The sequence below is a fragment of the Enhydra lutris genome, unplaced genomic scaffold (assembly GCF_002288905.1).
Source record: "Enhydra lutris kenyoni isolate GAN:26980312 unplaced genomic scaffold, ASM228890v2 scaffoldscaffold16, whole genome shotgun sequence".
Classification (NCBI taxonomy): domain Eukaryota; kingdom Metazoa; phylum Chordata; class Mammalia; order Carnivora; family Mustelidae; genus Enhydra; species Enhydra lutris.
Genome location: NW_019154100.1, coordinates 19,848,298 through 19,863,564, shown reverse-complemented (window position 1 = coordinate 19,863,564; position 15,267 = coordinate 19,848,298). Strand labels below are relative to the sequence as shown.

At 35.6% G+C, this 15,267-nt stretch overlaps 1 protein-coding gene across 4 annotated transcripts in view; it reads right to left on the bottom strand.

The window, feature by feature from the left end:
• The window catches only part of LOC111147209 (histone deacetylase 9), a 926,500-nt gene that overhangs the window by 269,822 nt on the left and 641,411 nt on the right, over positions 1–15,267 (bottom strand). For all 4 annotated transcript variants that reach the window (XM_022503097.1, XM_022503098.1, XM_022503099.1 and 1 more), the window contains exon 15: positions 3,923–4,056. In XM_022503097.1, coding sequence (XP_022358805.1) covers positions 3,923–4,056 — 134 coding nt within the window. The remainder of the gene's footprint in view (positions 1–3,922; positions 4,057–15,267) is intronic.

The following is a 15,267-nucleotide window of genomic DNA, read 5'->3' as shown; positions in this document are numbered from 1 at the left end:
TTTCTATCATATCATTGTTTAATTGCAAAATTGACTATTCTATTGGTTGAAGGAAGCTGACTTTTCTCTGAATGCCAGTAAAATTGAGAATCCTTACCATTTTTCCCAGTGAAACAGTAATCCTAAAATGAATGTGAATAAAAACAGAAAGAGAACTAAATCTTTAATGTAAGGTCTGGAATATTTCCTCCCTGAATTCTAGGTATAATATTTCTACTTCTATCTCTTGTTTGGATGGCGCTTCTGATGCTGTCAAGACTATGAAGACGACAGACCACAGTCCTTCTCATTTTATTTATTCACCAAGCTCAATCAGTAAGAGTCTTTAAAATCACTGCAACATAAACTAGTGTCTCAAAACCCCTGGCAATTTTGTGATTATATATTTATTTATGTGATCATTTGATTAATGTCTGCTGAACCCACCAGACAGTAACCTCCTCGTAGGCAGGGTATGCATCTTTTCAGTATTGCATTTCCAGCTTGTAACACAGGAGGCTGGAAAACTCAAAATTTTGATATACTGTTTTTTTGAATGGATGCATCCCTTTAAAGTGTGGCGGCCAGATCAGCAGTCTCAGGTTTACTCAGATACATGTTAGCAACACAAATTTGTAGACCTCACCCCAATAAGACTCCACTACTGCTGAATCTAAAACTCTGAGTCTGGAGCCCAGCAATCTGTGTCTTAGCATTCCCAATGATTCTGATATATGCTAACACTTGAGCACCACTATAATAATAAATGAATACCACTTACCCAGCCATGAGTTTCTGCTTGCTGGCCAGCAATACATCCCTAGAACTCTGTTGATTCCTTCACTGAAAGCAAAGGCTAATCACTAACTATGGGTAGCTACACAAACCTGGCATGAAATAATGTTGGAAGACAGCAAATCACTCTCTGGATGTTGAGGGAAAAACAAACTGACCCAGCTTCTAGGTGTTGTATTCTTATTAGATTATATCCTTTTCTACAAAATCTAATAAATCCTCTCTCCTTTGAGACAACTGAACTGAGTTCTTACTGCTCACAACCAGGTAAGGAATTTGTCTATACTGCTTAGGAAGGAGTGATAACCTAGACACAAGGGCTGGTACTCCTATCTCTGGTGTCTTAGACACATAGATTTTACCCTCTCAGTAATGCATACTCTAGATATAATCAAGGGGGGGGGGGAAGCTGGACTTTAACTTCCTGATAGTCTTACCTATGCAAATTTAGAAAAAAGGTTTCATTCTCCTTAAGCCCTTCAGCCACCCGGTAAATATTCATTAATACCCAAGCTGAAACCTAATTTTTTTTCTTGGAGCAAGTCAAGTCCAACTGGAAGATACTGTCATTGGCCTTTATCTCTTTAGAAGGTTCATAAACACTAACCAGAAAACCTGTTAGCCTATAGAGGAAACTTTCTGCCTCTTTAACTAGTTAATAAACCCACCACATATCTAGCCACTTGCCACTTATAGTATACTTCTCTCCTGATTTTCAACAACTGATTGTATTGAATTTCAGTGAATTGCTAAAAGGCTTGATATATGTTTCTGTCATTTTTCTCTTCCACGTCATTGAAACTTTCAAAATAATTTGGCTTGAGACAGAAAGGTCAGCATCCTTGAAAGATGATTTAATAATATATTAATAAATATGCATATTAGATTTAACTTGTCAAATCAAAAACTTCAAAAGAAAATCCACAACAAACATGTATCATTTATTTTAGTTGCATTTATTAGGGAGAGCACTGGCTAAGGAAGTAGATTCTACTATTTCTGAGTGGGCTAAATTGGTTTGAAATAATCTCTGTATGTTCCCTTTTTATTTTCTCCCCAACTCGTCCAATAGAAACAACCAGGAAAAAAAATAAGCCATATTTCTTGTGGTTCTGTTTTATCCCTTTTGTTACTTTGTTTTATTTTATATAGAACCTGAAAGTCTCTGGAAAAGGGTAATGTCTGTTTGTTACAGATCATTTTTAAAATTCCATTTTGAATATTCCTAAAAACATTTACACACAAAGATACATCAAATTCCTAGGTATATTGTCTTTTAATGGTTTTAGAAATTCCATTTATGATTAGGTCAGCATAAAGTCATAGATACCAGATAATATAGGAGCAAATAAATACATCATGGGCAACAATTTCATCACTTAAGAAATCAAACTGGTGAACTGTTTTCAAACAATGTTAGCAGAAAGAGTGTTTTGCTTATATTACTGTGAAGTTATGGATCATACTTCTGTGCTTGGTCTTCATTAAAAGCAAATCTGCTGATCTGGGCTTTCAAGTGCATAATTTGTAACTGTGTGATTATTTACCAGAGAGACACTTATTTAGCTGACTGGGCTGAGGCTAGACTCACTCGTTCTCATCAGCCCCTCTATACTTGTGCCATTTCACCCTTGGACTGATATCACATCAGTCAGTGTTGTTGTGTAAATTGAATTTTATGCTTTCAAATATTATAGGACTAAAGTAACGTGATGTATAAGGAATTGAAAAAGAAGACTGATCAGAAATGGGTAACAGATTTTTAAACATTATGAGTAGTGTGAACTATATTACATTCCATTTATTTCAACACTTTGCTCCTTTCATAGCCAGTATTCCTTCAGGTAATACATTTAAGGAATAACATAATCTAACAATGCATTTGAAGACTGGGATCTACCACTGTTAATTGAAGTGGCTAGGGTAAGGCTCCAGGATATAATAAAGACCTGAAAGTGAAAAAAAATGTAAACAGCAATGCCTTAGTTGGCAAAAGCACAGAAAGAATGCATTGCTGGAAAACACCTATAGTTAATGCAAAGGTGAAACAAGAATGTTCACATGAATCAATGTTCATTAAGACCAGTTCACTACAGGTAAGTCCCCTTGCTGGTTTACTTTGTTTACTTCATACAGAATTGTGTAGATGACAGAGTGGTTTAGCCTCCAAACTGGTGAGAACTAGATTGGATTTCCTTCACTCATCTGCAAAGACTGACAACAAAACCACAGAGCAACATGTTAAATTGTCAGTCTGTAATAACAAGGACTCTATTTGTCTTGTGAAATTCTGTAATTCTAGTCCCTAGAACATGTTTGGGACATGGTATAGACCCAGGGGAAAAAAAACAAAAAAACTTTTGATCAATAAATGTTAAAGTAATGTGAAAAAAAAAACATGGGGGATATTTTTCTTTTAAAAATGTCTTAGACTCAAACATAGAATGTTACTGGGTCTTAGTCAACAATGGATATTTACAGCAATTAAATCAAACAGCTGCTGATTGTTATATAATTTGCAAATTTGACAACAGGAACCTTTTGGAATTGATACCATTTTTACTTTTGAAGGTCTAAGAAATAGATTTTTCAAATGAAAAACGGGAGTCGAGGAATCTACAAAAGTGAGTCTAAAGAAATACCAATAAAAAGTACTCAAACCTCTACCATAAAAATGTAAGAACGTCAACCACTTTAATTAAAAGAAGTGACTTTTCTTGGTAAAAGGACAGTTAATCTTTAAGTCCAGTCATTTTAATAGGCAAATTTGGCATATATCTGAGTTCACGATATAGTTTATAATAAGAAATAACAATTACTTAGCACTTAAGAGTTTGTGGAGTTTCTCAGAAAATTAACTCAGTAAATGACACCTATTTGGAAACAACCATGCTACCATGCATACCAAAAAATGCTACACAGACATCATGCTGCTGTTCAGTCCATCAATTTGGACTGAATCCCTACTATGTGCACAGCCCAGAGTCAGAAGTGCTGTGCTACCAGGATCAATGATGGTTCATCCATGATGGTGTTTGTACTCCAGCATTAACATTTTTCTGCTATCACCCAAATGAATACTGGCCTCTTTATGTGACATTTACTTATTGTGAATAAGTAAATAAGAGTATAGCAAATTGAGGATTACCTCACATTTATTTAGCAGCCCAGTTTCTTGCAGTCGTGACCAGATGCTCTGTATTCGTCCAGCATGCTCAGGGTGGGTGGTGGAATTGCCACAAATGCACTGGTGTTTCAGCATCAGAGGGTCGTAGGCAATTCCTTCAGGACAAAGAAAACACTCAAGACTGAGTAAGGATACAAGGTAATGACACAAGTTAGATGACAATATGACTATTCCAAAAAAGATATTCTTTTAAAAATAAATTTACAAATAGAGAAATAATACATATTTGCAAATTCCTAGCACATAAGAACTATTTAGTCCTGTGTATCTGGATATAAATGCAAAGAAGTTTAACCCACGATTAATCAGTACTCAGACCCTAGCTTAGTAAATCTGTAGTGATGAAGATGATATTTTAAGAAACTTCAGATTTTTTTTTAAAACTGTAATTTTACCAGTATCTTATGAAGTATGTTTAGACAGATAATTCAGTTAAGGTCAAAATTTTATCACTGAAGCCACAAAATAGGCTAACTCTTTAAATCATGAATTAATTTCATGAATAATTCTAGCTTCACTTTAGATCAGGCCTTGTAGTAAACTTTACAACTTTCAAGTTTTTACAAGAAAACTTTACAACTGCTTGCCTATTCTGCTTGGCAGGTCCTTCAGAGCTCTGCAGTTTCCTCCCTACTTATTGTGCTTTTCTCAAAATTTATGCCAATCTGTAAGCAATATGGATACTGTAGACCTTATAATGTTGTGGGACATTTGAAGGGTTTCTCTAAAAAAACGAGAAAGTAAAAAAAAAAAAAAAAAAGTGAATAAATTAATTGTACTACCTTCAGTAGAGATTCCACAGATAATTAATAAAATCTGCTTTTAAATTATCATGAGTTAACATATTTCATATTTTAGTTAGACCCTATGATGAGAAAGATTTTTAAAACTCTGATGAAACAAACTATTATGGATACATAAAATAGGGCTTTTTAAAGCAACAAAATAGATGAAAATTATAACTCTGGTTAATTCTGAAAAGATTTCTACCCTTAATCCAATTCCTTGGGGGAAAAACATGTTACTTACAAAACTGCCTGACATAAGAAATCATTTAACCAATCAAATATTCCAACAAATTACCATAGAAATACATTATCTGGGGGCATGGAGTGAGGGCAGAAGAACTCAAGATCAAAAGCAAAGGGCAAAAATAAGTATCTGTTCAAGAACAGGTAAAGACCAGTAATTTGTATTGTAAAGTAAGTTTAATTAATGCATTTTATTTACTTTTTAACTTACAATCTCATGTTAGAGGAATGTTACTCAAGAGGAGAAAATATTTATCTCTGAATATATTAAAATCATGCAGAATAATAACATTAGTATTTTGAAATGATGTGGTAAAAATTCTGTCTAAGAAAAAAAATGTTACTTTGCTGGTCCAAATAATATCCAATCCTAATACTCAAATGCCTTCAAAATACATCCCTATGCCACTGACTCACATTTTCATCATTAGTGCTGATCCCTCTTCTAAGCAGCACACTTGCACACTTGTCTATGCAACTGCCATCCAAAATCTCATTTGGATGTCTCATGGTTTTTATAAAGTGAGAATGTCTCAGATTTGAGTTCATGATCTTAAGCCATACACAGTGTCCCTCACTTAAGTAAAAGACATCATGAGCCACCGTTGCTCAAGCAAAAACCTCAGTATCCTCTGGACAATTCCTCTCCGAAAAACCAACAAATAGTGTTTGTTTTCCCTTCAAAATATAGCTTGAATCACTCAATTATCTCTAGCCCAAATCACACACAATCCAAGGTACTATTATCTCTAATCTGAACTCCTAAAGTCCTGTAACTGGCTACCTGACTTTATTCCATTTGCCACACCACAGCTACCTTTGTTTAAATCCTTTGATGACTCCACTGATAGACTATAATTTCTCAAGGCATAGATAGGCCCTTCCCCACTTCTTCAGCTTTATCTCATATACCTCCTCCCTTCATCTCTCTTTCTCCCACAAAAGCCTACCTTCCATTCTTCAAAACTATCAAAATCATACCATCCTTGGGATCTTCATACATGCTGTTCCATCTAAGACCAAAATTCTTCCTTCCTGTCCCCATAACTCCAGCCCTCATTTGGCTAATTCCTATTCACTCTTTAAGGCTAAATGAAGGTCTCTAAATTAGATCTCCTACTTTATGTTGTCATAGCATCCTCTAGGTCTTCAGAGCATTTATTACAATTATATAATTGTATAATCTTGTTAATTGTACATTTTCTTCACTATCTGTTGAGATCTATGAAAGTAAAGACTAGAGTTACATTATTTACCTCTGAACTCTTAGCATCTATATACATGCTTGGAATACAATAGGTCCTCAAAAGTATTTTTAATGAAATAAAGGAACAAATGTAAGAACTAGAGCACTTATCTCCATTATAAAGTCTTCCTTAATGAACCTAACTGGTAGAACTTCTGGGAATCCTGAAGTTTTTGTAGGCTTACTTCTTTAGTATTCAATCTTTTATTTTATATGCCTTACCTTCCTACGGGCAAGTGCCTCTGTTACAGGTATTTAAGTTACTCAGCTTTGTATCTCTGCATGGCATTTTGCACAAAAAGATGAATAAATATTTTTTTTAAGATTTTATTTATTTATTGGACAGACAGAGATCACAAGTAGACAGAGAGGCAGGCAGAGAGAGAAAGGGAAGTAGGCTCCCTGCTGAGCAGAGAACCTGATGCGGGGCTTGATCCCAGGACCCCGAGATCACAACCTGAGCCAAAGGCAGAGGCTTAACCCACTGAGCCACCCAGGTACCCTATGAATAAATATTTTAAAATAAAGTCAAAAGATGGGGCCTGGGTGGATCAGTTAGTTAAGGGGCTGCCTTCGGCTCGGGTCATAATCCCAGGGTCCTGGGAACGCGCCCTGCATTGGGCTCTGTGTTCAGTGGGGAAACACTTCTCCCTCTCCCACTCCCTTGCTTGTGTTCCCTCTCTCACCATCTCTCTCTCTGTGTCAAATAAATAAATAAAATCTTTAAAAAAAAAAAAAGTCAAAAGGAAGTAAAAAAAAAAAGTCAAAATTTACCATTTTTTTTTTCCTTTCTGGTGCTTTTTATTTAACTCAAGAAACTAGAAGGCAGAGCATAAAGTATCACAAATGCATACAGAAAATGAATCATGTTCTTTTCTTTTAGTGAGGGCTGAAGGGGGTCCCGTTGACATTTTATCCGTGCCCCTTCATGGATCGTAAGCAAAACGTTCTCCAGTTTGCTCTCAAGTGCAGCAAACGCACCAAATAGGGCTCTGCCTCACACGCGTAGAGGTTAGCGACTGCGTTTTAACATTGGATATTTATCTTGGGACCCCGTCAGATACTTTGCACTCTTGTTAATAACTAAATCTATGAATAACTTTCAGTAACTACATGCTTAGTTTTCTTGCCTAATTCTTGACAGAACTGCAAGGCAGTGGTTTCTCTTCTTTTGCAGCTAGTCTTTGTCTTTCCTCCTGAGATTGAGAAGATTTAAAGGTCCCATTATTACCGTAAGTATTTCTGCATTTCCCGAAGCATTTAACAATCTATAGAACTCTTACATAAGGAAACGAAAAAATGAATAGGGAGCTTGTTGCCAGAAGCAAAAGGAACTGATCTTTTGACAGTGACTTGAAAACTACCAAGGACAGTGACTTCAGCTTCCACCAACATTTCTCCAGGCTACGTATTACTGTTTATGATTCATCTTTTGTAAGCAACATATCACTGCAGTCTTTCCAAAAGGATGCCCACTGTTTGCAGCATAGATTCTGAAAAGCTGAGAGAGATTCGAAAGGGAGATATTTGCTAATATGTTCTGTGAGATTGTGGTGGAACAAGCACTCTCTACCTTGTTAGTGTAAAAATTAGATTACTTTTGGAGGAAAATTGGTGATATCTGTCCAAATTTTAAATATATAACTTCTGCCCCAGGAATGCTGCTGCTCAGAATTTATGTGCAGATGTGTCAGTGCAGGATAAGGTATCTATGAGGAATTCAAGTCCCTCACTAAGGAAAAGGCAGAAAGGCAGAAAAGGCAGAAGAGAAAATAGGCAGTTACAAAAAGTAACATTCAAAATTTAAAGATATATAAGACATGTCTTTGCAATTCAGATACATCAAGTATGTAAGTTGCTATGACATAAGAGGAACTGTTCAATACATTTTCTTCCATCCTTTCTCCCTCCCTCCCTTTCTTTTTTCACCATGATAAGTGTACTCTTTAATCCCTATCACCTGTTTCAACCATTTTCCCCACCAACCTCCCCTCTGGTAACCATCAGTTTGTTCTCTATAGTTAAATCTGTTTCTTGGCTTGTCTTTTTTTTTTTTCCTCTTTTCTTTCCTTTGCTTGTTTGTTTTGTTTCTTAAATTCCACATATGAATGAGACCACAGTATTTGTCTTTCTCTGACTTATTTCGCTTAGCATTATACTAGCTCCATGCTAGTTGTAAATAGCAAGATTTCATTCTTTTTATGCTGAATAATATTCTATTGTATATATATATATTCAATGTATATATATCTATATACAATATACTATACCATGTATATATGTATTCAATATATATATATACACAATATATACAATATATATTCAATGACCATATATATATGTGTGTGTGTGTGTATACATATATACATATAAATATATACGTATATATGTATATACATATATACGTATATATATATACATATATGTCCCTGTGGCAAGGCTACTGGGGGAACAAGATTGGCAAGCCCCACACTGTCCCGTGTAAGGTGACTGGCCACTGTGGCTCTGTGTTGGTGCGTCTCATCCCCGCCCCCAGAGGCACTGGCATTGTCTCCGCCCCTATGCCCAAGAAACTGCTGATGATGGCTGGTATCAACGACTGCTACACCTCGGCCAGGGGCTGCACTGCCACCCTGGGAACTTTGCCAAGGCTACTTTCGATGCCATCTCCAAGACCTAGAGCTATCTCACCCCTGACCTCTGGAAGGAGACTGTGTTCACCAAGTCTCCCTATCAGGAGTTCATGGACCATCTTGTGAAGACCCACACCAGAGTCTCTGTGCAGAGGACCCAGGCTCCAGCTGTGGCTACCACATAGTTTTACACAAGAAAAATAAAGTGAACTAAAGCTTGTTAAAAATATATATATATATATTTTTAATATATACGTATATACATATACACATATATGTATATATGTATATACATATACATATATATGTATACACACACACATGTCTTCTTTATCTTTTCATCTATTAATGGACACTTGGGCTGTGTCCATAGTTTGGGTATTATAAATCATGTTGCAATTAACGGGTGCATATATCCTTTTGAATTACTGTTTTTGGTTTTTCCTGGGGGTAAATATCCACTTGTGTGATTACCAGATCGTAAGGTTGTTCTATTTTTAATTTTTTAAGGAATCTCCGTACTGTTTTTCACAGTGGCTACACCAGTTTGCATTCCTACCAACAGTGCAAGAGGGTTCCTTTTTCTCCACATCCTCATCAACAACTGCTGTTTCTTGTTTTGTTTTGTTTTAGCCATTCTGACAGGTGTGAGGTCACACCTCATTGTAGTTTTGATTTGCATTTCCCTAATAATGAGTGATATTGAGCATCTTTTCATATGTCTGTTGGCCATCTATGTGTCTTCTTTGGAAAAATGTCTGCTCATATCTTCTGTCCATTTTTAAATTGAATTGTTTTTGGGTGTTGATTTGTATCAATTCTTTATATATTTTGAATACTAAACATTTATTGGATATGTCATTTGCAAATATCTTCTTCCATTTAGTAGGTTGCCTTTTAGTTTTGTTGATTGTTTCCTTTGCTATGCAAAAGGTTTTAATTTTGATGTAGTCCCAACAGTTTCTTTGTGTTTTTATATTTCTCTTGCTTCAGGAGACAAATCCAGAAAAAGTTGTCAGAGAAATTACTGCCTGGGCTCTCTTCAAGGATCCTTACGGTTTCAGGTCTTACATTTAGGTCTTTAATCCATTTTGAGTTTATTTTTGTGTATGGTAAAACAAAGTTGTCCCATTTCTTTCTTATGCACAAAGCTGTCCAGTTTTCCCAATATCATTTGCTGAAGAGACTTTTTCCCATTGAATATTCAGTCTTTTGTCAAACATTAATTGACAATATAATTTGGGGTTTATTTCTAGGTCCACTTTTATGCCAGTACCATACTGTTTAAATTACTACCACTTTGTAACATAACTTGAAATCCAGTATCGTGATACCTCCAGTTTCATTTTCATTTTTCAAGATTGCTTTGGATATTTGAGGTCTTTGTGGTTCCACACAAATCTTGGGATTGTGTGTTCTAGTTCTGTGAAAAATGCTGTTGCTGCTTTCATAGGGATTACATTAAATCTGTAGTTTGCTTTGGGAAGTATAGGCCTTTTAACAGTGTTTGTTCTTCCAATTCATTAGCATGGAATGTCTTTCCATTTCTTTGCATTGCCTTGAGTATCTTCCATCAGGGTTTTATAGTTTTCAAAGTACAAGTCTTTCACCTCTTTAGTTAAGTATATTCCTAAATATTTTATTGGCTTTGGTGCAGTTGTAAATGAGACCATTTTCTTACCTTCTGCTGTATAGGAATGCAACAGATTTCTGTACATTGATTCTGCTTACTGAACTCATTTACCAGTTCTAATCAATTTCTGGTGAAGTCTTCAGGTTTTCTATTTATAGTATCATGTCATCTTCAAATAGTGACAATTTTACTTCTTCCTTACAAATTTGGATGCCTTTTATTTTTTTATGTTATCTAACTGCTGTGGCTAGTACTTCCAGTACTATGTTGAGTAAGAGTGGTGAGAGTAGATATTCTTATCTTGTTCCTGACTTAGGGGAAAACCTCTCAGTTTTTCACCATTGAGTATGATGCTGACTGTGAGATATTTTGTTTTTATTTTTTGTTCTATATTATTTATTTGAGAGAGAGCGAGAGAGGGGAAGGACCAGAGGGAGAAGCAGAATTCCTTCCCACTGAGTAGAGAGCCCAATGCAGGGCTCGATCTCAGGATGCTAGGATCATGACCTGAGCTGAAGGTAGATCCTTAACTGACTGAACAACCGAGGTGCCCCTTCTGTGAGTTTTTCACATAAAGCCTTTACTATGTTGACATGTAATAGACCTATTTGGCAGATCTACTTGGCAGAGGGGTTTTTATCATGAATGCATATTGCACTTGTCAAATGCCTTTGACACAGTGAAATAATTATATGGTTTTTACCTCTCTTTTATGGATGTGATGCATTGCATTGTTTTGAGAATAGTGAACCACCCTTGCATCCTGTGATTAAATCCCACTTGATCATAGTATATGATTTTTTTTAATGTATAGTTGGGTTTGGTTTGCTAATATTTTGTTGAAGATTTCTCCATATATATTCATGAGAGATGCTGGCCTTTAGTTCTCTTTTTCTGTGATGCCTATCTGGTTTTGGTATCAGGGTGATACTGGCCTCATAGAATTAATTGGGAAGTTTTCTTTCCTATTCTATTTTCTTGGAATACTTTGTGAAGAATAGGTATTACCTCTTCTTTAAAAGTTTGGTAAACATTCTGACTGGTGTGAGGTGGTATCTCATTGAGGGTTAGATTTGTATTTCCCCGATCCTGAGTGATGTTGAGCACTTTTGGCAAGGATGTGGAGAAAGGCGACACTCCTACACTGTTGGTGGGAATGCAAGCTGGTGCAGTCACTCTGAAAAACAGTATGACAGTTCCTCAAAAAGTTGAAAACAGAGCTACCCTACCACCCAGAAATTACACGTCTTGGTATTTACCCCAAAGATACAAATGTAGTGATCTGAAGGGGCACATGCACCCAAATGTTTACAGCAGCAATGTCCACAATAGCCAAACTATGGAAAGAGCCTAGATGTCCATCAACAGAGGAATGGATAAAGAAGATGTGGCATTTATATATGTAATGGAATATTATGCAGCTATCAAAAAATCAAAATCTTGCCATTTGCAATGACGTGAATAGAACTAGAGGATATTATGCTAAGCAAAACAAATCAATCAGAGAAAGACAACTGTCATATGATCTCACTGATATGTGGAATTTGAGAAACAAGGCAGAGGATCATAGAGGAAGAGATTACTGATTCAATCTCCTTACTGATAAATGGTCTATTCAAATTTTCTATTTCTTCCTGCTTCAGTTTTGTTAGGTTGTATGTTTCTAGGAATTTATCCATTTGTTCTAGGTTGTCTAATTTGTTGACATAGAGTTTTTCAAAATATTCCTCTGCAATTATCTTTATTTCTGTGGTGTTGATTGTTATTTATTTTTTATTTGTGATTTTGAGTCCTTTCTCTCCTCTCTCTCTTTTTTTTGGATCAGTTTGGTTAGAGGTTTATCAATTTTGTGATCTTTTCAAAGAACGAGCTCCTGGTTTCATGGATCTCTTTTATTGTATATTTTAGTTTCTATATCATTTATTTCTGCTCTAATCTCTATTATTTCCTTCCCTCTGCTGGTTTGGGATTTTGTTTTTGTTCCTTTCCTAGCTCCTTTAGGTATAAGATTCGGTTGTTTGAGATTTTTCTTGCTTCTCATGGTAGGCCTGTATTGCTATTCACTTCCCTCTTAGAACTTTTTTGGTGCATCCCAAAGGTTTTGGAATGTTATGTTGTCATTTTCATTTGCTTCCATGCAATTTTTTATTTCTTCCTAGATTTCTTGGTTGACCCATTCATTGTTCTGTAGCATGTTATTTAATCTCTGTGTATTATTTGTGGTCTTTCCAGATTTTTTCTTGTGGTTGATTTCTAATTTCACAAAACTGCGATCAGGGAAGATACATGGTATGACTTCAATCTTTTTTAATTTCTTGAGGCTTCTTATGTGGCCTAACTTGTGATCTATTCTGGAGAATGTTCCATGTGCACCCAAAAAGAATGTGTATTCTGCTTTTTAGGATGGGATGTTCTGAATATGTCTGTTAAGTCCATCTGGTAGAGCATGCCATTCAAAGTCACTGTTTCCTTGTTCATTTTCTGTTTGGATGATCTGTCCATCTATGTAAGTAGGGTGTTAAAGTCCTCTACTAATATTGTATTACTATTGATTATTTATTCTATTTTTGTTTTATGTATTTGGGTACTATCATGTTGGGTGCAAAAATATTTAAAATTGTTATATACTCTTGTTGGATGTTTAACATTTTCAACTACAATTTCCTACATAAAAGATATATTAATGATAACAGACACAAAAAATACAGCATCTCTCATTGTGAAAACATGTTTTCTTAAGACTAGAGATTTTAATCAAGTTGGTTAATTTTTCTATTTCATCTCTTGACATATCTAACTTTAGCTCCATAATACTGTTTCTCTTTTAACAACATTTTCTCCATAAACCACTGCAAAAAATGTAATAAAACAGGTTATGGTAGCTGGAAGTTATTGCCAAGTATCTGGAGATTATAATACAAAGTCCAGAAGCTCTTGGAAAGACACCTGAATTTAAGGAGAAATAAATAAAGTGTGGAACTCTAAACCTCCACTTACTCATCTTAGTGATGTAGCAATGAGGTGTTAACAGGTAGAGTGCAGGGTAAGACTTTAACCTCATCCTTCATCTCCATTCCTTTCCTCTTTCTTTTATTCAGAAACAAAGACTTCTAGGGTGAGAAATAAGCCTGCCCTTTTCATTGGGATTCATATGGAATTTTCATATGGAATTTCATATGGAAATTCATATGGAATTTTCTTTGACTCTTTCTGCCCTACTGGTTACCCTTTGCAACATAAGCCAATGGATCAATCTCTCTCTTTTGATCAATTTTAACAAGAGTTAAAGTAAGGATTTGGGAAAATACACACAGGAGTCTTATCATAAAGTCTTAAACTGTATTTTAAAGCCTAGAAGTTTATTTTCCATCAAAAAAAGATTTTACTACATTTTCTAGATATGCTTAGACTCTACTTTCTCTGGCATTCAGTTTTATTAAATGAGACAAGTTTTTGAAGCACCTATTATCTATTTTTTCCTTTTCTTAATCATTATGTGTAGTTAAGTCATTATTTATCCACAGAAACCATTCCTGTCTAAAGGTTTATAACCTGTGTCACATGACACTGTTAGGTTGAATCTACTTCGGTCTATGAGTTAAGCTGAGTCTAGAATCTTTAATCCTAAAACACCTAATCCTGATTCCTAATTCTTAACATTCAACTTCGTATTTTCTTTCTGGCAATTGCATGAGGTTTTACACCTTCTCAAGGTATCTGCTCAACAACATTTATTTAATATCTTACAGGGCCAAAGGAGAGAAATTTAGCAGGATACATATAGATAGCATGATATCTTTCCTGAAAGATGTAAATGCAATAAATAGTCACTGGATGTTCATTATGATCTGGGTGCCAGCAGTTTTTTTTTTTTTTTTTTTTTTTTTAGAAAGAGCACTCTTTTTATTGGAGAGGGCTTTTCATATGACCAACAGATGAAGGCAGCCCAGTGGGCAATCCTGCATATCACACTCAAAAAGGAACATAGGAGTGGTCTACTAGAGACAGAGCTTCTCAAGTGTGCTTCCTTGTATTTTTTATAAGGAGTATTTTCCTTAGATTTTTTTTTAAGTCTTCATTTGTTACTTTCATTCTATGTTCTCTCATGGCCATCAGACCAGCTTCTATACAGATTGCCTTGATATTGGCACCAGACAAGTCATCTTTAGCCATGATCAAGTCATCTACAGTTACATTATCAGCTTGCATTATCCTGCTTGTGTGGATCTCAAAGATATGCTTTGTAGTCTTTTCATTGGGGAGGAAGAACTCAATCTTTCTGTCAATGCAGCCTGGTCTGATAAGTGCTGGATCCAAACTTCCTACTTGGTTTGTGGCCATGATACCTTTCATGTCATCCCTTGAGTCAAATCCATCCAACTGATTCAACAGTCCAAAACTGTTCATTGAATTCCTCTCTTACCACTGGAATTTTAGTCATACCTTTTTGTTCCAATTGCATCAATTTTATCAATAAACATAATGGATGGTACATGTTCTTCAGCAACGCAAAACAATTCCCAGATGAGTACCTAGGCATCACCTAGGTACTTCTGAGTAAGTTCAGAGCCAACCACTTTCAAGAAAGGGGCTAAGGTTTGGTTTGCTACTGCTTTGGCTAATAAGGTTTTACCTGTGCCATGTAGATCATATAATGACCCCCTTTTGGGTATTTATACCCATTTCTTCATCAATATTCAGGATGAGTAGAGGAAGCTCCAGTTTCCTGAATTTCCTGGATTTGGTTGACCAACCCCCCAATA